General features: G+C 36.3%; 1 protein-coding gene and 1 non-coding gene across 2 annotated transcripts in view; one reads left to right on the forward strand and one right to left on the reverse strand.

Moving 5' to 3' along the window:
* Positions 1 to 22,691, forward strand: part of GTPBP10 (GTP binding protein 10) — a 27,905-nt gene extending 5,214 nt beyond the window's left edge. Inside the window, exons 3-10 of the mRNA XM_065939866.1 lie at positions 2,029 to 2,120; positions 2,774 to 2,918; positions 10,624 to 10,697; positions 12,703 to 12,755; positions 15,375 to 15,482; positions 16,009 to 16,086; positions 18,777 to 18,900; positions 21,996 to 22,691. Of these exons, the coding sequence (XP_065795938.1) occupies positions 2,029 to 2,120; positions 2,774 to 2,918; positions 10,624 to 10,697; positions 12,703 to 12,755; positions 15,375 to 15,482; positions 16,009 to 16,086; positions 18,777 to 18,900; positions 21,996 to 22,258 (937 nt within the window). The 3' untranslated portion in view covers positions 22,259 to 22,691. The remainder of the gene's footprint in view (positions 1 to 2,028; positions 2,121 to 2,773; positions 2,919 to 10,623; positions 10,698 to 12,702; positions 12,756 to 15,374; positions 15,483 to 16,008; positions 16,087 to 18,776; positions 18,901 to 21,995) is intronic.
* Positions 12,851 to 12,923, reverse strand: TRNAG-CCC (transfer RNA glycine (anticodon CCC)). The gene has a single exon. It is a non-coding gene; the product is annotated as a tRNA-Gly (tRNA).

Here is a 22,691-nt window from a genome sequence, read left to right on the forward strand (position 1 = left end):
GTAAAGGCTTAAATCTAAAAGATTAATAAGAGCCAACTGGATGAAGCGGAGGAAAAAGCATTACAGGAAAGCTAACAACATGAAAAATGTGAAAGACCTAGAGATAGAAGACAAATACCAACAGAAGACACTAAAAGAAGGCCAGTGTGGCTGGGTATGCAGAAAACACAGAATGTAGTGGAAGATGAGACTAGAAAGATTCAGAGCTTTACCATTTCTAAAATCCTGTGGTATTCTCCAGGTTGTCTCCTGTCTTCAGTCTCAGTCATCACCTCCAATCCATTCTTTATCCAATTGTCTCTCCAGTGCTTTTTCTATACCATCAAATTTATTAATGTGACTTGCCTATTTAAAATCCTTCCGTGTTCCCCATCACTCTAAAATAATATTCAGACTCATTAACATAGCATATCAGGCTCTTTGTGATCTGGCCTACTGTGTCTTCCACCCTACTTCTACTATGCTTATGCTCAAAATAACTTATTTCACCAAATGCCTAGTTCCCTTCTAATTGTGTGTGTGTGTGTGTGTATTTTTTCTTTCACTTTCCTGCCTTCATTATCTGACAAATCTTCCTCCCCTTCCAAGTCTTGGTTCAAGCACCACTTCCAAAGTGTTGGTAGCTGAATAAGATTTTAATTGCAGATATCTAATAATGTCTATGAAAGACTGCTTTTGTTCGTCATGAAATCTAATCTCAGTAAATGGTGTATGCTTGCTTAACTAGGAAAATGATCAAATACCATTTCAGTTATTTTAAAAGCTGCTTATAAAATTATTTTGAAATTTAAGTGGGAAATGTTTTTAATAAAGTATCTTAATAGAATATTCACTAACAGTAACAAATAGGAATGAAAAGTGAGTCTTGTCTTTACATTTAAAAATCGCATCATAATCCCAGCAAGAGAGATGTTCTATTTAAATCTTTCTTTAATATATTTCAAATTCATTCATTTTTGTCAATCCAGTTCAATCAGCTAATGTTACTTGAGTGTCTACTTTGTGCCAGTAACTATACTAGATGTCTAGGATAAAATGATGATCTAAACTGTTGTGTTCCCTGCTGCCTTGGAACCTAACAGTAGTCTAGTATGAGAGCAAACATTTATCAAATAAATGGACAATAGAAAATTATCACTGTGACAAGTGTTATGATTGAGAGCCTGCTCATGAATATGGGTATGGCAGTTCTGACCTAATCAGGGAAATTAGGAATAAATAGATTTTTTAAAAGGTCAAGTACTTACAGTTCTTCTAACCAGAAATAACCATTATCAACCTTTTCATGACTTTTCTAAGACTTTCTATGTCTTTATGCAAATTAACTCTATATATAATATTTGGGGATATAAAAACAGGAACACAAAATTTAGTAACCTTTTCTTTTAACTTTTTTTCCCATCCCAGAAAATTGTTAAGAATGCCTGAATAGTCCGATAGTATTAGAAATAACATAAAGTACTTTGTCATTCATCTATTTAATTATTGATTTTTTTTCCTGTTACTATCACAATGCAGTACATGTCTTTGTGCATATAATAGTTTACATGGTTGTTCACTTATTTTTTTTTTTTTAAGATAAATTCCCAGAAGTGGAATTACTAGTTAGAAGTTTGTACCACCTTGTCCTCTCTTGAGCAATTTAAGAATAGCCGTATGAGCCTCCTGTAATTAAAGTACTCTCATTTGAGGGGATTTTTTAAAAATACCTTGTTATTCATCAATGAATTTTTCACATTTACTTGTGTTGTTGCAATGATCTCTTTCTTTCAAATATACATTATTTTAGTTTATTATCAGTTAAAATGACTTTTGGTAGTTAGCTTGGTAACTTAAATCATCACTTAATATTTTTATTGAGATATAATAGCCTAAAATGCAAATAAATATTTTTTCTTCATGATTTGACCATTTAACATCTGCATTAGAAGAACTAGTTGCTAATCTTCTTTGTATACCATTAAGTTTGCTTGAAGCATCAACCATTTAATCTGGCAGGTTTTCTTTGTGTTAATTTAACTTTTGTAGAGTTAGTGCACTGAAAGGCTCCAAAGGAAAAGACTGTGAAATTCCTGTACCTGTGGGTGTTTCAGTGACTGATGAAAATGGTAAAGTTATAGGTAAGTGGACTGTAGCTTCTTCTGTTGTGCGTGATGATGCTGTTCTCTGCTTTGTTGTGTCCAGCTTTTTGCGACCCCATAGACTGTAGCCCGCCAGGCTCCTCTGTCCGTGGTATTTCCCAGGCACGAGTACTGGAGTGGGTTGCCATTTCCTTCTCCAGGGGATCTTCCCCACCCAGGGATCTAACCCAAGCCTCTTATATCTCCTGCACTGGCAAGCTGATTCTATATCATTGTACCACCTGGGAAGCCCATAAAATTGTGAGAAATGTGCACATTTTCAAATATTGAGAGCTGCAAGGAATAGCACCTCTCGAGTTTCAGGATTTTTTTTTTTTAAACGTTAAGTATTTTAGTTGCTAGTTTGTAGAACAGCTTTTTAAATCATTATATAAAAGTTGTTCAGAATTAGCCACTAGATTTAAAATAATTTTAAGGACAAGAATATTTACTTGGTTTTGAAAAAAATAACTAGCCTTTTTCCATCCACTAGCAAAGGTGTTTTTCCAATAATAGAAACTTGATTCTGTTATTAAGTGCTTTAAATTTGTAAATTAGACTTTCCTGGCTTCTGTTTCTGAAAGAAGAGTGCCATTAGTGATTAGCTCCACTTATTAACCTTTGCTTTAAATATCTTCATCTCTCTCTTTAAGGAGAACTCAATAAAGAGAAAGACAGAATTTTGGTAGCTGAAGGAGGTCTTGGTGGTAAATTACTTACAAATTTCTTACCATTGAAAGGCCAGAAGCGAGTAATTCACCTTGATCTAAAACTTATAGCTGATATAGGCCTGGTGGGGTAAGTATCATTCATATTTTTATTTTTATACTTTCTGAGAGATACTTTATGAATAGGAAATAAATATAAATGGTAATGTGGGGGCTGCATTATTTCTTATTTGTGGAATTTGTATGTTTGTGTACTTTAAGAGTAGGCTGCTAAATGTAGTAGTTTTCATATTGCCAACATAGAAAGTATCATAGTTACTATTCATTTGTCAAGTTCAGTTCAGTTGAGTCACTCAGTTGTGTCTATCTCTTTGCAAACCCATGGACTGCACACGCCAGTCCTCCTTGTCCATCACCAACTCCCAGAGTTTACTCAAACTCATATCCATTGAGTCGGTGATGCCATCCGACCACCTCATCCTCTGTCGTCCCCTTCTCCTCCTGCCCTCAATCTTTCCCAGCATCGGGGTCTTTTCACATGAGTCAGTTCTTCACATCAGGTGGACAAAGTATTGGAGTTTCAGTTTCAACATCAGTCCTTCCAATCAATATTCAGGACTGATTTCCTTTAGGATGGACTGGTTGAATCTCCTTGCTGTCCAAGGGATTCTCAAAAGTCTTCTCCCAACACTACAGTTTAAAAGCATCAGTTCTTCAGCACTCAGCTCTTGTAATAGTCCAACTCTCACATCCATACATGACCACTGGAAAAGCCATAGCTTTGACTAGCCTTGCTGTCTAGGTTGGTCATAACTTTTCTTCCAAGTCATAACTTTTCTTCCAAGAAGTGAGCGTCTTTTAATTTCATGGCTATAGTCACCATCTGCAGTGATTTTGGAGCCCCCGAAAATAAAGTCTGACAGTTTTCACTGTTTCCCCACCTATTTGTCATGAAGTGATGGGACCAGATGCCATGATCTTAGTTTTCTGAATGTTGAGCTTTAAGCCAAGTTTTTCACTCTCCTCTTTCACTTTCATCAAGAAGCTCTTTAGTTCTTCACTTTCTGCCATAAGGGTGATGTCATCTGCATATCTGAGATTATTGATATTTCTCCCGGCAATCTTGATTCCAGCTTGTGTTTCATCCAGCCCAGCATTTCTCATGATGTATTCTGCATGTAAGTTAAATAAACAGGGTAACAATATACAGCCTTGACATTCTCCTTTTCCTATTTGGAACCAGTCTGTTGTTTCATGTCCAGTTCTAACTGTTGCTTCCTGACGTGTATACAGATTTCTCAAGAGGCAGGTCAGGTGGTCTGGTATTCCCATCTCTTTCAGAATTTTCCAGAGTTTATTGTGATCCACACAGTCAAAGGCTTTAGCATAGTCAGTAAAGCAGAAATAGATGTTTTTCTGGAACTCTCTTGCTTTTTCGATGATCTAGCGGATATTGGCAATTTGATCTCTGCTTCCTCTGCCTTTTCTAAAACCAGCTTGAATATCTGGAAGTTCACAGTTCACTGAAGTATTGCTGAAGCCTGGCTTGGAGAATTTTGAGCATTAATTTGCTAACGTATGAGATGAGTGCAATTGTGTGGTAGTTTGAGCATTCTTTGGCATTGCATTTCTTTGGGATTGGAATGAAAACTGACCTTTTCCAGTCCTGTGGCCACTGCTGTGTTTTCCCAATTTGCTGGCATATTGAGTGCAGCACTTTCACAGCGTCATCTGTCAGGATTTGAAATAGCTCAACAGGAATTCCATCACCTCCACTAGCTTTGTTTGTGGTGATGCTTCCTAAGGCCCATTTGACTTCACATTCCAGGATGTCTGGCTCTAGGTGAGTGATCACACAATCATGATTATCTGGGTCATGAAGATCTTTTTTGTACAGTTATTCTGTGTATTCTTGCCACCTCTTTTTAATATCTTCTGCTTCTGTTAGGTCCATACCATTTCTGTCCTTTATTGTGGGCATCTTTGCATGAAATGCTCCCCTGGTATCTCTAATCTTCTTGACGAGATCTCTAGTCCTTTCCATTCTGTTGTTTTCCTCTATTTCTTTACACTGATCACTGAGGAAGGCTTTCTTATCTCTCCTTGCTATTCTTTGGAACTCTGCATTCAAATGGGTATATCTTTCCTTTTCTCCTTTGTTTTTTGCTTCTCTTCTTTTCACAGCCATCTGTAAGGCCTCCTCAGACAACCATTTTGCTTTTTTGCATTTCTTTTTCTTGGGGATGGTCTTGATCACTGTCTCATGTACAGTGTCACGAATCCCTATCCATAGTTCATCAAGCACTGTATCAGATCTAGTCCCTTAAATCTGTTTCTCACTTCTACTGTATAATCGTAAGGGATCTGATTTACGTCATATCTGAATGGTTTCCCTTACTTTCTTCAATTTAAGTCTGAATTTGGCAATAAGGAGTTCATGATCTGAGCCACAGTCAGCTCCCGGTTTTGTTTTTGCTGACTGTATAGAGCTTCTCCACCTTTGGCTGCAAAGAATATAATCAATCTGATTTCAGTGTTGACCATCTGGTGGTGTCCATGTGTAGAGTCTTCACTTGTGTTGTTGGAAGATGGTGTTTGCTAGGACCACTGTGTTCTCTTGGCAAAACTTTATCAACCTTTGCCCTGCTTCATTCTGTACTCCAAGGCCAAATTTGCCTGTTACTCCAGGTGTTTTCTTGGCTTCCTAAATTTGCATTCCAGTCCACTATAATGAAAAGGAGATCTTTTTTGGGTGTTGGTTCTTGAAGGTCTTATAGGTCTTCAAAGAACTGATCAACTTCAGCTTCTTCAGCATTACTGGTCGGGGTGTAGACTTAGATTACTGTGATATTGAGTGGTTTGCCTTGGAAACAAACAGAGATCATTCTGTCGTTTTTGAGATTGCATCCAGGTACTGCATTCCGGACCCTTTTGTTTACTATGATGGCTACTCCATTTCTTCTAAGGGATTCTTGCCCACAGTAGTAGATATAATGGTCATCTCAGTTAAATTCACCCATTCCAGTCTATTTTAGTTTGCTGGTTCCTAAAATGTCGACGTTCACTCTTGCCATCTCCTGTTTGACCACTTCCAATTAACCGTGATTCATGGACCTAACATTCCAGGTTTCTATGCAATATTTCTCTTTACAACATCGGACCTTGCCTCCATTACCAGTCACATCCACAACTGGGTGTTGTTTTTGCTTTGGCTCCATCTCTTCATTCTTTGTGGAGTTATTTCTTCACTGATCTCCAGTGAAGTCGCTCAGTCGTGTTCGATTCTGCGACCCCATGGACTTGTAGTCTGCCAGGCTCCTCAGTCCATGGGATTCTCCAAGCAAGAGGACTGAAGTGGGTTGCCATTTTCTTCTCCAGGGGATCTTCCTGACCCAAGGATTGAACCTGGGTCTCCTGCATTGCAGGCAGACGCTTTACCATCTGAGCCACCAGGGCTTCCCAGGTGGCGCTAGTGATAAAGAACCTGCCTGCCAATGCAGGAGACAAAAGAGACACGGGTTCGATCCCTGAGTTGGGAAGATCACCTGGAGAAGGAAATGGCAACCCACTCCAGTACTCTTGCCTGGAGAATCCCATGGACAGAGGGGCCTGGCTGGCTGCAGTCCAAGGGGTCACAAAGAGTCAGATACGACTGAGCGACTTAGCACTAGCACTAATCTCCAGGAGCATATTGGGCACCTACTGACCTGGGGAGTTCATCTTTCAGTGTCCTATCTTTTTGCAGAAAAATCAGTCAAATGCAGTAGTATAAGAGGGTAAAAGAATGTTACCAGATATTCGGAATGAAATTAAAAACCCAAACAAACCACATTTTAAAAAGTATGTAGAAATAAAGAGTAGGGGGAAAATGACTAAGATATTCTTACAAGTTTTAATAGAGGTATTGAAGTATCATCAGTCAGATGGCTAAAGACTGGTACAAGTTGATCTCAGCCATTAGCTTTACACACTGTTGAGTACCACGTTGGATCTTGTAATGACCATTCCCCTGTCCTTCACTCTGTTTAGGAACTGTCCATTCTCAGGACTGCAGATCTTACAGTGTTTTTCAGCCTCCACCTTCATCAAACAGTGCTATTTAGCTGTAGGGTTTGCAGTGCTGGCACCAGCTGGAGGGAGAGAGATAGCAAGGGAGAAGGTAGATGGGAAATGCTCAGCTTTGCATGTCTCCTCTCCCTCTGTCTTCCGCTCCCAAGCGCCACTGCAGCAGTCCACAACAGTCAGATGGAAGGCCTAAGGAGAAGGGAGCAGAAACTGCTGCTCTGCTCCAACTGCCACTTCCATTCCTTGCCTTCCCGTAGTTTCTCACCTCGTTTCATCTTCCTCTTCTCACATCTCGCTGCTGCTTTATCACACTCTTCACTCTGAACTCCTCACCTCTTTCCGTGCCTGTCTAAATCTTACCAGCAGGGGCTTAGGGTTCACAGAGGCCTCATACCTGCTGAAGTTGTAACAGAGAAAGATGAGATCTTGGCATTAAAGCTTGCTATTCACATTTAATTTTTTCAATAAAACATAGTTATGAGGGTAATGAGTCATTAGTTCTGTAATACTGTTGGGTTGGGCAAAAAGTTTGTTTGGGTTTTTCCATAAGATGTTATGTTGTAAAAGAACTTTTGGCCAACCCAGTGTATATTTTTAGGAACTTTATGGACTGAATAGAATTTTGTGGATAAGACTGAGAATCCAGCCATTCACTTTCTCATTTTCTGGAAAAATATGTTTCCAATTCCATAGAGATACCCTTATAGCCTAAGAAGAACATACCAAGGTTGAGTAGTGAATAAAAGTGGGATGGTGATGGGAGACTCAAGTGAGACTGTTTGTGTTAGAATCTCAAATATTCTGAAGGCCGGCTGGATGGTCTTGAATACAATATCTCTAAGCCTTTGTTTTCTCTTTAATAGAGGATGGCAATAGTCCTGGCTTAAAAATGTTATTGCTGAGTAAGATTGCATTTGCAGCATAACAGATGTCTTCGATTTATGAATGCTCAATGAGTGAATGGTAGCTGCTATCATTATCATCATCATATATTGTCAACTTATTAGAGACCACGTACAGTGAAATAACTAAGCTTTTCAGAAGTGGACTTCACATTAGTTAATATCAAGCATCATGATTCTAGAGCACAATGTTTAACATGTATGCTAGTGCTTTTAATTAGGTAATTATTCTTAAAAAGTTACCTAATGTGAATACCAGCATAAGCAGATACCCCTTAACCTTTAAGCCAGCTTCAGGAATGAACTGAGCCTGGAAAGCAAGTTATCATGTAACTAGTATACTTGTACTGCTGTGGTTAAATCTGATCTTTGCATGGGTTGGACCTCAGCCTGTAAAATCTTCATTAGGTAACTTTCAAGAAAAATCTATTATTGGTTCTTCAATCATTAGCTTCCTTTTTCTTCCTATATTTTGATCTCTTTGGAAATAGTTGCCTTTTTCTCTGCTTAATATTGTTATGAAAATATGGGGATATTAGAATTAAGCAAGTCCAGCTAGTGACAGTCATGGCAAAACTGATTGCAATTTGCTTTACAAAAAGTTACGAGAGCCTAGGTATAATAGGATATAAGAAAATACTGTTTTTCCAGGGGAAATGAGTCAGGCAATCTTGTGTAATTTTATCCTAAATTTATTATAGAAATATTTTAATAAGATTGTTTAAAGAACTTCATTAACAGCTTAAAGTTTTTTATAGAATTCCAAGTTAATATTTGTAGAATATTACACTATTATTCCAAATGAAAATTTGGCAGTTTTGAGAAAAGATCATGATTTGAATGAAAGCTGTGAAGACAGGGATAACATTTTTCCTGTTGGTTCCTGTATTTCTCATGCCTAGTATATTGCCTAACCGAAGGCAATGCTCAGTGTTTGTTGGATGATTTTCTAAATTGAGGTACACTTGACACATAACGTTAGTTTCAGGTATACAGTGTAATGGTTTGGTATTTGTATATGTTGATCACCACCGTAAGTCTAGTTAGCATCTGTCACCACGTGTAGTTAAAAAAATTTTTTTCTTGTGATGAGAATTTTAAAAATTTACTCTCTTAGCAACTTTTAAATACTACCGATTATTAATTATAATCACCACGCTGTACATTATATCTCCATGACTTACTTATTTTACAACTGGATTTTTTTTTTGGCTGCGCCACACAGCTTGCAGGATCATAGTTCCCCAACCTGGGACTGAACCTGGGCCCTTGGCATTGAAAAGCACAGAGTTCTAACCAAGGGATGACCAGGGAATTCCCTACAATTGGATTCTTTACTTTTTCACACCCTTTACCCGTCTTACACCCTCCTTCCCCTACACACATTTTCTATATGCTTTCATCTGTTAATGGACACCTTGGATTGTATTCACATCTTGGTTATTGTATAGTGCTGCAGTGAACATAGGGGTGTGTATATCTTTTCAAGTTAGTGTTTTGGGATTTTTTTGATAAATATCCAGAAGTGAAATTGCTGGATCATATGGTAGTTCTATTTTTAATTTTTTAAGGAACCTCCATACTGTTTTTCGTAGTGACTGTACAATTTACATTCCCATTGGTTGAATTAATTTAATGAAAATATCTGAATGATTTTAGGAAATTACCTTTTAAGTGGCCCCCATTCTTAGTACTTTCTTTCATCCATTGGGGGCTTTTCTTGAGGGATATTTAGCAATAAAATAAAAACCTTTAAAACAGCCAGATATTTTAATGTAATATTTCTTTTTCTAGAAATTTACCTCAAGGAATAAAAGTATATGTAAAGGTTCAAGGATATTCACATCAGTGTTTAAATTCTTTTTTAAAAAAAGTTTGACAAGAAATCAGTGCTCATTTGCAGAAAGAAAAAAAGAGATATCTGTTAATTGCACCACTTAATGTTAAGGTGACTTAATGTTGCTGTATTTCTTTCTAGCTGTATGCACATTTTTTGTAATGTCATTTATAACAGTAAAAAATTTGAGGCCACCTAAATGCCTAATAATATGAAATTAGGTAAGTAAATTACAGTATACCCTTGAAATGCATTCACCTTATATAATTCAGTTTAAAAAGGAGGCCAACCAACTATAAGTAGCCTTTTAGTGAAAAAAGGAATCAAAGCTGAATCTAATCAGATATCTACCAATTTATAGGAATATGTTAAAGGGCATCATGTATGTCAGCAGAAAAAAACAGACTGGAAAAGAAACTACAGGACAAATGACCCAGTTTCTTTAAAAATAAAATTGCAAAGGGGAGACAAGTTTGAAAGGGAGCCTGTACTAAGAGAAATTTAAAAGATATGTCAACCAGTTGTAATACCCAGACCTTATTTAGGTTTTTATTTAAATAAACCAACTTTTAAAAAGTTATTAAGAATGTATTAATATTTGTTGAAGCTAGAGGATAGCTAAATCAGGTTCATTACTTTGCTAAATGTCCATATGAAATGGTTTTTTTAAAAAAAATTCACAGAACAATATAAGAGATATTTTGTCAGTGTTGGCTAGAGATACTGAGTTGCAGGTATTTTTATTAATTTCTTTTTGTTTTTCTAGAGGTTTCTTTTGTTTTTCTACAGATTTTTTTTTTTAACGTTACTTTATTGTCAATAGAGAAACATCTTCAGTGTTCACCATAAATTTATCTTTACCTTTTTTATATTTTGTTCCTCAAGTTTTTCAAGATTATAAATTTATATTCTTTTAATTCTAGCAATATTCAAGAAGTCTGTTTTTTGAAATGTTAGGAATTCAGAGATAAGTATTAAAAATGCTGTTATTTGTTAAGATATATTAATATGAATTTATTTTCTTGTTTCAGGTTCCCAAATGCTGGAAAATCCTCTTTGCTAAGTAAGATTTCTCATGCAAAACCTGCAATTGCAGATTATGCATGTAAGTACAATTTTTTTAGGGTGTGGAGGTATATTTTAAAGACTAATTTTTTTTTTGAGTATGAATAAAATATAACTGGGGTAGCCCTAGTTTGAAAATTCTTGGCAGACAGAATATATGGATTTCCCATTAATCTTTGAAACCTCTATAGCTCTCAGCAAAGTTCCTAGTACTTCTTAGATACTTTGTCGCATTTATTTCTCTGTTGCATAATCATTTGTTTGGTTTAGTTATTATTTTATGAGTACCTACCCTTTATCAAACACTGATAAATGCTAGGAAGGCAGAGATCAGTTCTTTTATTCATTAAGCAAGTATTTATTTCCAGGAACTACAATATGTTCTGGAGTTATAAAGATAGGTAAACAGAAGTGAATACTGTTACTAATGAATATAAGAGGGTATAATATAGTTTTTTGAAAGAGTGTAGCTGACTGCTTTAGATTTCTTTGGGGAAGTGTGATGGTCGGGCTGAGATATGAACAGTAAACATGAGTTAACTGGTGACAGAAAATGGAGGTCAGAGTCTTTTTAGTCAAAGGAGATAGTGTGTACACACAGGCTTCATGGTGGCAGGGCATAGATTTGTTTGTCTAAAGAACATGTTGTAAGGGGATGAAGGTATCAAGCTGAGGCTAGAGATGTAGGTGGAGATCTATGATATAGGCCATATAGGCTGTATTTGATCTTTATAGCTTTAGAAGAGGTTATAGCTTTTTAACAAAGGATAAAAATGATTAATTTGCTTTTCAAAAATATCTCTTTGCATATAATGTACAAAATGGATTAATGTGGGACATAAGTGGATCTGGAAAAAACTTAGTAGAACTAGCTATTGCAGTAGCAGAGAAGGTATAATGGAAGCTTAGACTAAAAGTAGTGAATGAATGGGCTTCCTGGGTGACTCAGTTGTAAAGAATCTGCCTGCAATGCACAGGCCTCAGGAGAAGTGGGTTCGATCCCTGTGTCAGGAAGATCTCTTGGAGGCAGGCATGGCAACCCACTCCAGTATTCTTGCCTGGAGAGTCCCACAGACAGGAGCCGGGTGGACTATAGTCCATAGCATCGCAAAGAGTTGGACACGACTGAAGTGACTTAGCAAGCAAGTGAATGAATATAAGAGGATCTCTACCTTCATTAAACAAAATGGCACAGAATGACATTAACACGGAAAGTGAAAGTGAAAGTCGCTCAGTCGTGTCCGACTCTTTGCAACCTGATGGAGTATACAGTTCATGGAATTTTCCAGGCCAGAATACTGGAGTGTATATCCTTTCCCTTCTCCAGGGGATCTTCCTAACCCAGTGCTCCCACTTCACAGGAAGATTCATTACAGCTGAGCCACAAGGGAAGCACAAGAATACTGGAGTGGGTAGCCTATCCCTTCTCCAATGGATCTTCCCAACCCAGGAATCAAACCAGGGTCTCCGGCATTTCAGGCAGATTCTTTACCAGCTGACCTATCAGGGAAACTATTGAAAATAAAATCATGGAAAATAAAATCAAACAATTCTAGGGTTAGACTCTGATAAAGTAGAGTTAATTTTGTACTAACTGCTATAAATCTCTTGGCCAGTATTTATTGTTATAAAATAGGGGATCTTTGAGAAGGAAAGAAGAAAAGCAAAAAGTTTTAGAAGGAGGCTGCTGTTGGATTGATGAAGTTTGAGGATAACGGAATGAGAAAGGACCAATAGATTTCAGATGTAACCCAAATGACAGAAACCTAAATTCTGTCCCCTGCCCTCAACCCTTTGCCATGCTCTTCAGGTTTGAGAGGGACTTTGAGGCCCACTAATTAGATTAGGCCTATGCTTTTGTAGATTATAAAAATCTGTATTTGTCCTTTTCCAAAATAATTATACCTTTAATTTCAACGAATAAGAACATAATCTGAATTAGGTTGTTCACAGAAGGGAAATATTATTTATTTTATACCTAACACTAGGATAGTTTTGAGAGTACAATGCTTTATTCTAGCTTTAATTTACTTTTTTTCTTTTAGTTACAACAATAAAGCCTGAACTTGGAAAAATTATGTATAGTGATTTCAAACAGGTGGGTATTTTTTTTTTAACTTTTATTCTTTTAAAAATATTTATTTAATTATTTGGCTGCTCTGGCATCCTTAGTTGCAGAATATGGGAATTTGTTTCCCTGACCAAGGATTGAACCTGGGCCCCCTGCATTGGGAGTGCAGTGTCTTAATCACTGGACCACCAGAGAAGTCCCGTAGGTGGCGGTTTTTAAAATAAGACTCTTGGTTAGAAATGAAAGTACTTGCCTTATTGCTTAGACTATAATATTCGACAGTTTCTGTGGTGTTGGAAAAAGTAGCAGAATTTTGGTTTTGGTAATTGAAATCATGATCAAATCAATTCTGCTGAGCACTATCAGAGTAAAATATTGTATAAGAATAATTCTTCCAAAGTTTGGATACAGTTTGTAATTATAACATTGATTGTATCTTAGTCTCCTTGATCTGTTTGTTCTCACTGCAATTCCATATTTTATTGCCATACTTGATTATTGATTTTCATTTCCTAAAAACATATTCTAAAGTTCATCGATGTAATTTTATCCCACTTTACAGTTTAAAAAAATTTTTTTTAATTGAATGGGATTTTGGTCTTAGCAAGCTATTAAAATTTATTTTTCCTTGATAAGGAAGAACTCTAGTTTTTTTTTTGAGTAATTAGAATAAAAACAAAAAATGGAAAATAATAAAAATTTAAAAATATGTAATGTATGATCAGCAGTTGCATTCCTTAGTGTTTACCCAGATAATTGAAAACATAGGTCTACTCAGAAGCCCACACACAGATGTTTACAGCTGCTTTGTTCATAATTGCCAAAACTTGGAGGCAACCAAGATGTCTTTCAGTAGATGAATGGATAAATAAGCTGTGTACATATTGAAAATTGAATGTCATTCAGCACTAAAAAATAAATAATCAAGCCATGAAAGGACACAGAGGAACCTCCAGTGCTTATTACTAAGTGAAAGAAGCCAGTCTGTAAAAGCTACATCCTGTATGATTTCAACTATATGATGTTCTGGAAAAAAGGCAAAACTGTGGAAATAGAGAAGATCAGTGGTTACCAAGGATTAGGAGGAAAGAAAAGTTGAATAGGTAGAAAGGTTGAATAGGCAGCATACAGAGGATTTTTAAGGGCAGTGAAACTATTCTGTATGATATTGTAATTATAGATACATGTTATAAATTTATCAAAACCCATAGAATGTATAAAACCTAGGTGATGAACCCTAATGTAAAATATGGACTTGAAATGATGATGTATCAGTGTAGTTTCATATAATCCAGTGACATAATTCAAAAGATATCAAAGATGTATATTCACTAATAATAGTAGTATAACAGTAAAAAAATTTTTTAAGCTTTAACAATTACATAGAAGATTAAATATTAAGTAAAATTATAAGTGCAGGATAATAGGAATTTAGAAAACATTATTGGTAATTTAAGGGAAATCAATAAAAAAACCTCTGAAGAAAACTTCAGAACATGAGACCTCTATATGTACTTTGCTCTGTCACATAACTACAACTTTCTTTAAAACTGAAAATTTTAACCACACAAGCAGTGTGTGTAGAGCAGTGTTTTTCATCCCTTACTGTACATCAGAATCATCTGACTAGCCTAAGAACAACAATGATAAATCACGTTTGGGCCCCAGTGATTTGAAACCAAATCCCTGGGGATAGGGCTTGAGGATCTGCAGTTTATAGCAATTCCTTAGATGATTATGATGTGTGGTGAAGTTTGAAAACCACAAGTGTTGAATAATGGTTAATGACTCTAATAATGGTTAATAGTCCTAAATAGAGTATAGGGACACTGTTTCCTTTACTTTTTAAGAATGGTTATATCCTGGTAGAATATGAACAGTAAAGGACCAGTGGTACCAAACAACCATTTACATATAGAGGAAAACACTTTACGGTACTTACATCCTAAGTCAATGTCTGCTAAATTAATATCCTTGTTTACTTTTAAGAATTTAAAACTTTGAAATTCTTTGAAAAGTTCATATTGAACAGTATAATTTATGGAATTCTAAAGAGAATTTATATTAATAAATGTTAAGCTAAGCCCTAGAATTCTTAGATTGTTAAAGTAAAAATGGGACTCTAATTTCTGATAGCAAAGGATTTTGATTCTTAATACACTTATTTTGTTATCAAAGTATCTTGGCTTTATTAGAGATACAGTAATTCAGTGGTAATCACAAATTAGAAACTTTATAAATTGGAGTGTGTCAGTTGCCAACAATGTAATTTGCACCCGTGACTTACTTCAATAGCACTCGTAATGGAATAACCTCTTCTCCCATCTTATGCCTCTCTTTATGTTTTTTCTTATGCTTTCTTTTTGCTTTCAGTAGGGATCCGTCTTTTATATCTCCAGTATCCTTTTCCTCTTCCGTAGAGACTTCTAATTCTAAATTAACAAGAAATAAAGACATGAGTTAAGAAGAAAACCCTCCTTATCTAACCATAAATGTAAAGTCAGAAATACCTTTGTTTTCTTTACAAACTTCTGGAGCTTCTTTTTTAAAAAAAAAAAAAAAAGAAACTTTATAATTGAAATATGAAAATTGTTGGATGTAATTAGTTTTCATTTTTTATTATTAAACCATTTCATTTTGTATTAGATATCTGTAGCTGATCTTCCTGGTTTGATAGAAGGAGCACATATGAACAAAGGAATGGGCCACAAATTCCTCAAGCATATAGAAAGAACTAAGCAACTGCTTTTTGTTGTAAGTCATACGCCTATCAATGTAATGCTTAAAAGAATGTGAGAATCAGTGAATTTAGTTTTCCTAGGCATTTTTATAGTAACATTTAAAGATAAAGTAGTAGCATATATTAATCCACTAAATCTGTTTGGATAGGAGTCAGATTTATTTATAATATAGGGATGGAAATGGAAATGGCAACATTTACTGTATCAGATGAAAGTTTGGCCATATTTGTCAGGTTTAGTTCCTTAGGATTTTCTATGTACTACTAAATTACACAGCATTACTTTCCTATTTCATGAGATTATCTTTATTAGTATAAATTGTTTTATCTGTACTAGTTTCTCATTAATCATTGTGATATTATAAGAATTATTACAGTGATCTTAAAATATCAATTTCTCTTATTTCAAATTACTAAATTATCAAAAGAGTATAGATTGAGAAATTATTTATAGCTTGAAAGAGTGAAACTATTCAAAACAGAGTTGTATAGCTGTCGTTCTTTCATTAAAGGCAATCTTTTTTCCTTTTCTTTTTTCAGGTTGATATTTCTGGATTTCAGCTTTCTTCCCATACTCATTACAGAACTGCTTTTGAAACCATAATACTGCTTTCAAAAGTAGGTTTTTCTATCTGGTCTAGTATGTAGGGACATAGGACTGTATGAAATAACATATGATAATTAGAATAAATATACCTTCTAGCTCTACTTTTTCAAACTTTGGTGGCAGTTAAAGAATAATCTAAACTTGCTGTCTCCAGTTCCTTGATATTCATCCACTTCTCAAACTGTTGTAATCAATAAAACCTTCCTTGATTCCAAATCCCTATTATATAAATTCTTAGACTGACTCTTGCTTAACTTAATTCCTATTTCTTAGACTATTTCCCAGTCGACTTTTTAGGCACTCTGATACCCAGATAGTTTGGCTGTACTTTAGATTAGCTGCCTATTATATATCTGTGATTGGATGTCCCATTAACTTCTCAAATTTAATATGTGTGGAACTGAACTTGGGCTTCCCTGGTCGCTCAGTGGTAAAGAATTTGCCTGCAAGGCAGGAGACCGAGGTTCGATCCCTGGGTCAGGAAGATCCCCTGGAGGAGGCCATGGTTACACACTCTAGTATTCTTGTCTGGAGAATCCCCTAGGCAGAGGAACCTGGTGGGCAACTGTCTGTGGAGTCTCAAAGATTCGGACATGACAAGTGGCAGAGCATGCACACAGAACTGAACTTTAAAAAAAAATTTTCCCGCCTCCCTCAGAACATTATTGAATATGTCAGCCAGAAACCTGGGTAGTAGTGATTCTGACTTTGTCACCTCCTGTGTCAGGCCCTGTCAGTTTTATGCCCTAAATTTGTCTGAAATGCAGCTATTTGTCTTTACCCGCACTGTTGTAATCATCAGCCCCTTACTATCTGGTCTCCCTGCTCCAGTCTCATTTCTTTTTGTAGGCAGCTAGAGTGATCTTTGTTAAAGAACCAAGCAGATGTTTGTTCCCTGCTCTGATGGCCCCCCATAGCAATGGGTTAGGTTGGAGTCTAACCTGAACATGGTAAATGAGGCAAAGTTGGGTTCCTCCCAAGCACTGTGTCTCTATTGTTGCTGCACCCTCTCCCGCTTCCCCCAAGCAACACCCTGTACATTCTCTATCCAGCCATATGATTTCTCTCTAATGTAACATGATATCTTTTACCTTAATGACTTTTATATCCTATTTCCTAGCTATGTTTTTGCCTATTATTGATAATGCTGTGAACGTTTGTGTACAGGTTTTTGTGTGGGTATGTTTTCCTTTCTCTTGGGTATATATGTATATCTAGGGGTGAAATTACTGGATAATAAGGTAAATCTAACATTTTGAGGAACTGCCAAACTATTCTCCAAAGTGACTGCAGCACTGAATTACTTTATAATCTTACTAGCAATGTATGAAGGTTCCAACTTTTCCACATTAATGTCAACATTCATTATTACCTTTTTTACTTTAAGTTTCCTAGTAGGAATGAAGTAGTATTTCATTGTGGTTATGATTTGCATTTCTCTCGTGGCTAATGGTGTTGAGCATCTTTTTATGTGCTTATTAGCCATTTGTATGTTTTTGGAGAAATGTCTATTCAGATTGGTTGCCCATTTTTAAATTGAGCTATCTTTTAACTGTTGAGTTGTAAGAGTTTTTTATAATTTAGATACAAGTCCCTTATTGGTTACATGATTTGCAAATATTTTCTCCTATTCTTTCAGTTGTCTTTTAACTTTCTTTCAGTTGCCTTTTTTTTTTTTTTTTTTTTTTGGGTTTTGTCATACATTGACATGAATCAGCCATATAGTTACATGTATTCCCCATCCCGATCCCCCCTCCCACCTCCCTCCCCACCCGACTCCTCAGGGTCCTCCCAGTGCACCAGGCCCGAGCACTTGACTCATGTATCCCACCTGGGCTGGTGGTCCGTTTCACCATAGATAATATACATGCTGTTCTTTCAAAACATCCCACCCTCATGTTCTCCCCCAGAGTTCAAAAGTCTGTTCTGTATTTCTGTGTCTCTTTTTCTGTTTTGCATATAGGGTTATCGCCACCATCTATCTAAATTCCGTATATATGTGTTAGTATACTGTAATGTTCTTTATCTTTCTGACTTACTTCACTCTGTATAATGGGCTCCAGTTTCATCCATCTCATTAGAACTGATTCAAATGAATTCTTTTTAACGGCTGAGTAATATTCCATAGTGTATATGTACCACAGCTTCCTTATCCATTCATCTGCTGATGGGCATCTAGGTTGCCTTTTGAAGCATGGAATTTAAAATTGATGGAGTCCCCTTTGTCTATTCTTTCTTTTATTCCTACTTTTAGTGTCAGATATAAGAAGCCACTCACTACCTAATCCATGGTCACAAAGATTTACTTCTAAGCATACTTACTTTTTCCAAGAATAATACAGGCATAGGATTAATTGTCATTATTTAGTTCTGGATTTTATCTATGTGCTTAACAGAAATCCAGTATCTGTATTTGTCTCTAGGCACAAAATCACTTACTGATTTCAGAGGTGTGAATGGGCCCTAGAATACCCAGGCCTATAAAGTATAGAAAGACATTACCCGGGAGCGGGGATCGGGATGGGGAGCACAGGTAAATCCAAGGCTGATTCATGTCAATGTATGGCAGAAACCACTACAATATTGTAAAGTAATTAGCCTCCAACTAATGAAAATAAATGAAAAAAAAAGACATTACCAAATAGGTCATTTATATAGATATTTTAATACAGTTATTTGGTTTCTCTCTTTTGATTTAAAGGAGTTAGAGTTGTACAAAGAGGAACTTCAGACAAAACCTGCACTCCTAGCAGTAAATAAAATGGACTTGCCAGATGCACAGGATAAATTCCATGTACTGATGAACCAACTCCAGAATCCTAAAGGTAAACCTGTTCATTCATTTAGTGCCAGTTTAATGGATATCTGTTTCTGCTTTATTGACTGTGCCAAAGCCTTTGACTATGTGGATCACAATAAACTCTGGAAAATTGTGAAAGAGATGGGAATACCAGACCACCTGACCTGCCTCTTGAGAAATCTATACCCAGGTCAGGAAGCAACAGTTAGAACTGGACATGGAACAACAGACTGGTTCCAAATAGGAAAAGGAGTATGTCAAGTCTGTATATTGTCACCCTGCTTATTTAACTTATATGCAGAGGACATCATGAGAAATGCTGGGCTGGAGGAAACACAAGCTGGAATCAAGATTGCTGGGAGAAATATCAATAACCTCAGATATGTGGATGACACCACCCTTATGGCAGAAAGTGAAGAAGAACTAAAGAGCCTCTTCATGAAAGTGAAAGAAGGGAGTGAAAAAGTTGGCTTAAAGCTCAACATTCAGAAAATTAAGATCATGGCATCCTGTCCCATCACTTCATGGGAAATAGATGGGGAAACAGTGGCAGACTTTATTTTGGGGAGCTCCAAAATCACTGCAGATGCTGATTGCAGCCACGAAATTAAAGGACGCTTACTCCTTGAAGGGAAAGTTATGACCCACCTAGGCAGCATATTAAAAAACAGAGACATTACTTTGCCAGCAAAGGTCCATCTAGTCAAGGCTATGGTTTTTCCAGTAGTCATGTATGGATGTGAGAGTTGGACTGTAAAGAGAGCTGAGCACCAAAGAATTGATGCTTTTGAACTGTGGTGTTGGAGAAGACTCTTGAGAATCCCTTGGACTGCAAGGAGATCCAACCAGTCCATCCTAAAGGAGATCAGTCCTGGGTGTTCATTGGAAGGACTGATGCTGAAGCTGAAACTCCAATACTTTGTCCACCTGATGTGAAGAGCTAACTCATTTGAAAAGACCCTGATGCTGGGAAAGATTGAGGGCAAGAGGAGAAGGGGACGACAGAGGATGAGATGTTTGGATGGTATCACCGACTCAATGGATTATGAGTTTGGGAAAAGTCTGGAAGTTGAGGATGGACAGGGAGGCCTGGCGTGCTGCGGTTCACAGGGTCGCAAAGAGTCAGACAACGACTGAGCAACTGAACTGAACTGAACTAATGAATACCTACTATTTGCAGAGACTTCGGTGTACTATAATCAGTGGGGAAAAAAACAAACCTGTTCCTCTTTTAAAAAAAAAGTGTGTTTGAAGAAAGAACACATACCATATGAAACTTAAATGTCATATGGACAATATGTTATAAGACATAGAAGGTAAGAAAGATTAATTTGAGCTGAAAAGTTCAGGCATCATCAAGAAAACTTAAACTGGGCTCTTAAAGAGTTAATGGGATTTGGTTCAGAAGAGGAAAAGGTCAGCATATACCTATGAAGTCTTTTCACTTTTAACTTATTTCACAAGTTCTAAAACTTCATTCCCCTAGTACATCATGAATTTAAAAACAGGGCTAGTAGTTCTAAAGAGATATGTATCTTTGCAGTGCCAAGTCTATAGATCTTGGAGAGTATTAATCTTCTAAAAGGAACTTGAGTTGTTTGTATGTGTGGCACAGAATAATAGATGCTGTTACTTCTAAAGGATTTGTGTGAAATTGGTCCCTAAATGGACCACTTTGTATAAAGGAATTTAAAGGGATTCTCCATAGTTTTGAATATTGACCTTTGCAGAGCACACTCTACCGTATAGAGATGATGCTTTCATTTTTTGAGTCTAGTAGAGGACCTTTTGCACAAATGAGAAAAGTAGGATGGAAGGTAAGTGGTTAACATGTTTTTTAAATAGACTTAACCTGTTTTTATCCTTGAGATAAAAATTGAGGAAAATAAATTATAATGTACCAGGACTATCAGACAGCACCAGAAGATCCTCTCTCTTCTCCTAAAAATCCTTATGTATATATTGGGCCTGCCCTTGAGTTAATAAGTTACTTTAGGGCTATAAATATTCCTCAAAATATTTAAAAATAATAAAGTGTTTATTCCTTTATGTCATTTGTTTTATGAGGTCATTAGATCTGTTTGCTGGTTGATCTTGCAGAAAAGGGAATTTTCAGAAGAGGTACCGGCGGGGTGGGGGGTAACTCAGGAGTTTGTGGCTATTTTGGCCTATAATAAAAAACTATGTAGTCAACTCAGTGATAATTTCCAAATTAGCCTCTCTTTTCCTTGGGGCTAAATGAATCCCAGAAACCAAGCTTTGTATTGATTTGGTCAATTTCTTTTAGCCAGCCTTTCCAGGTGATATCAGTGTTGATCCATCCCATCAGTATGCCATCCTCCCTTCTGTTGCCTTGGTAGCAGAGAAGAAGCAAAAGTTACCTAACAGTTGTCAGCCCCAATGGGGTGAAATATTGGATTCATCTAAAATGATCTCTCCTTGAATTGTTCTCAATTTTAGTATGGCTCCTAGTACCAGTGATGAGAAGTCTCTAAATTTGGACAGTTAAAGGCCACCTGTGTGCTGAAGCAAACTAGAATATCCCAAGTCACAAATGATTTTATTTTTATAGAAAAGCTCTCAGAGAGTCTGTGTTGCCTTACGTTATTGAACTGCCCCAAAACAAAATTTATTGCTTCTGTAAGTAAATCATCTTGTGTGATTTATCTTTTGATTGGAGGGTTGTGTGCTCAGTCGTGTCCAGTTCTTTGTAATCCCATGGACCATAATCCGCCAGACTCCTCTGTCCATAGAATTTTTCCAGGCAAGAATACTAGAGTAGGTTGCCATTTCCTACTTCAGGGAATCTTCCTAACTCAGTGAATTTGCGTCTCCTGCCTCTTCTGCATTGGCAGGCAGATTTTTTACCACTGTTTACCATTACTTGGGAACTTATACTTCATTCAGTTTAAAATATATTCATGTAACAAATATTTACTGAGCACCACTCATGTGCCAAGAATCTTACCACTGTCATTAGTAAAAACCAAAGGTCCTAAGAGCTTATTAGAGAAGGAAAAAAGAAAAACTGGTAAGTTTTTGTTTCACAAATGAAACCTCTAGCATAGTTGACTTATTTTCAAAGACAATGAAAATCAGATTATATTTGTGTTGTTTCAGAATTTTTGCATTTATTTGAAAAAAGCATGATTCCAGAGAGGACTGTGGAATTCCAACAAATCATCCCCATCTCTGCAATTACTGGAGAAGGAATTGATGAACTAAAGAACTGTATAAGGAAATCTCTGGATGAACACGCCAACCAGGAAAATGATGCATATCATAAGAAACAGTTGCTTAATCTACATATTTCTAATACAGTATCTTATAGTGAGCCACCATCAAAGAATGCTGTTTCGAGTCCTAGAATGGATATAACTTAAATGTATTAAAAGTGATACTGAAATTGTGTTCATTTGAAAGCTCTTTGACAAACATTTTTTACAATGTTGGTTGTTACTAACCTGCTGTATATACCATCATTCAAGAACCATATTTTTAAAGATGTTTTGTAGTTAAGTTTATCAACAGATAAAAAAATAACCGAGAGTTAAAAATGACAGTTTATAATATTATGGTCATCCACCTGTAATAACATCCTATAGTATACTATATGTATGTCTCTAGTGAGATAATTTTTAAGGTTATAAAAAAGGATTCCTTACGAGCAACTAGGTTTTATTTGTTTGTTTTTGAGTTTGTCATTACCTGGTTCTCCTAAATTTGTAATAGTTCTCTTTTTTTTGAAAAACCTCAAACTCCTGAATTTGAGCATATTCACTGATAATAAAGATAATCAGCAGATAGATCTTTGCA

Source organism: Muntiacus reevesi, chromosome 6 (assembly GCF_963930625.1).
Source record: "Muntiacus reevesi chromosome 6, mMunRee1.1, whole genome shotgun sequence".
Classification (NCBI taxonomy): domain Eukaryota; kingdom Metazoa; phylum Chordata; class Mammalia; order Artiodactyla; family Cervidae; genus Muntiacus; species Muntiacus reevesi.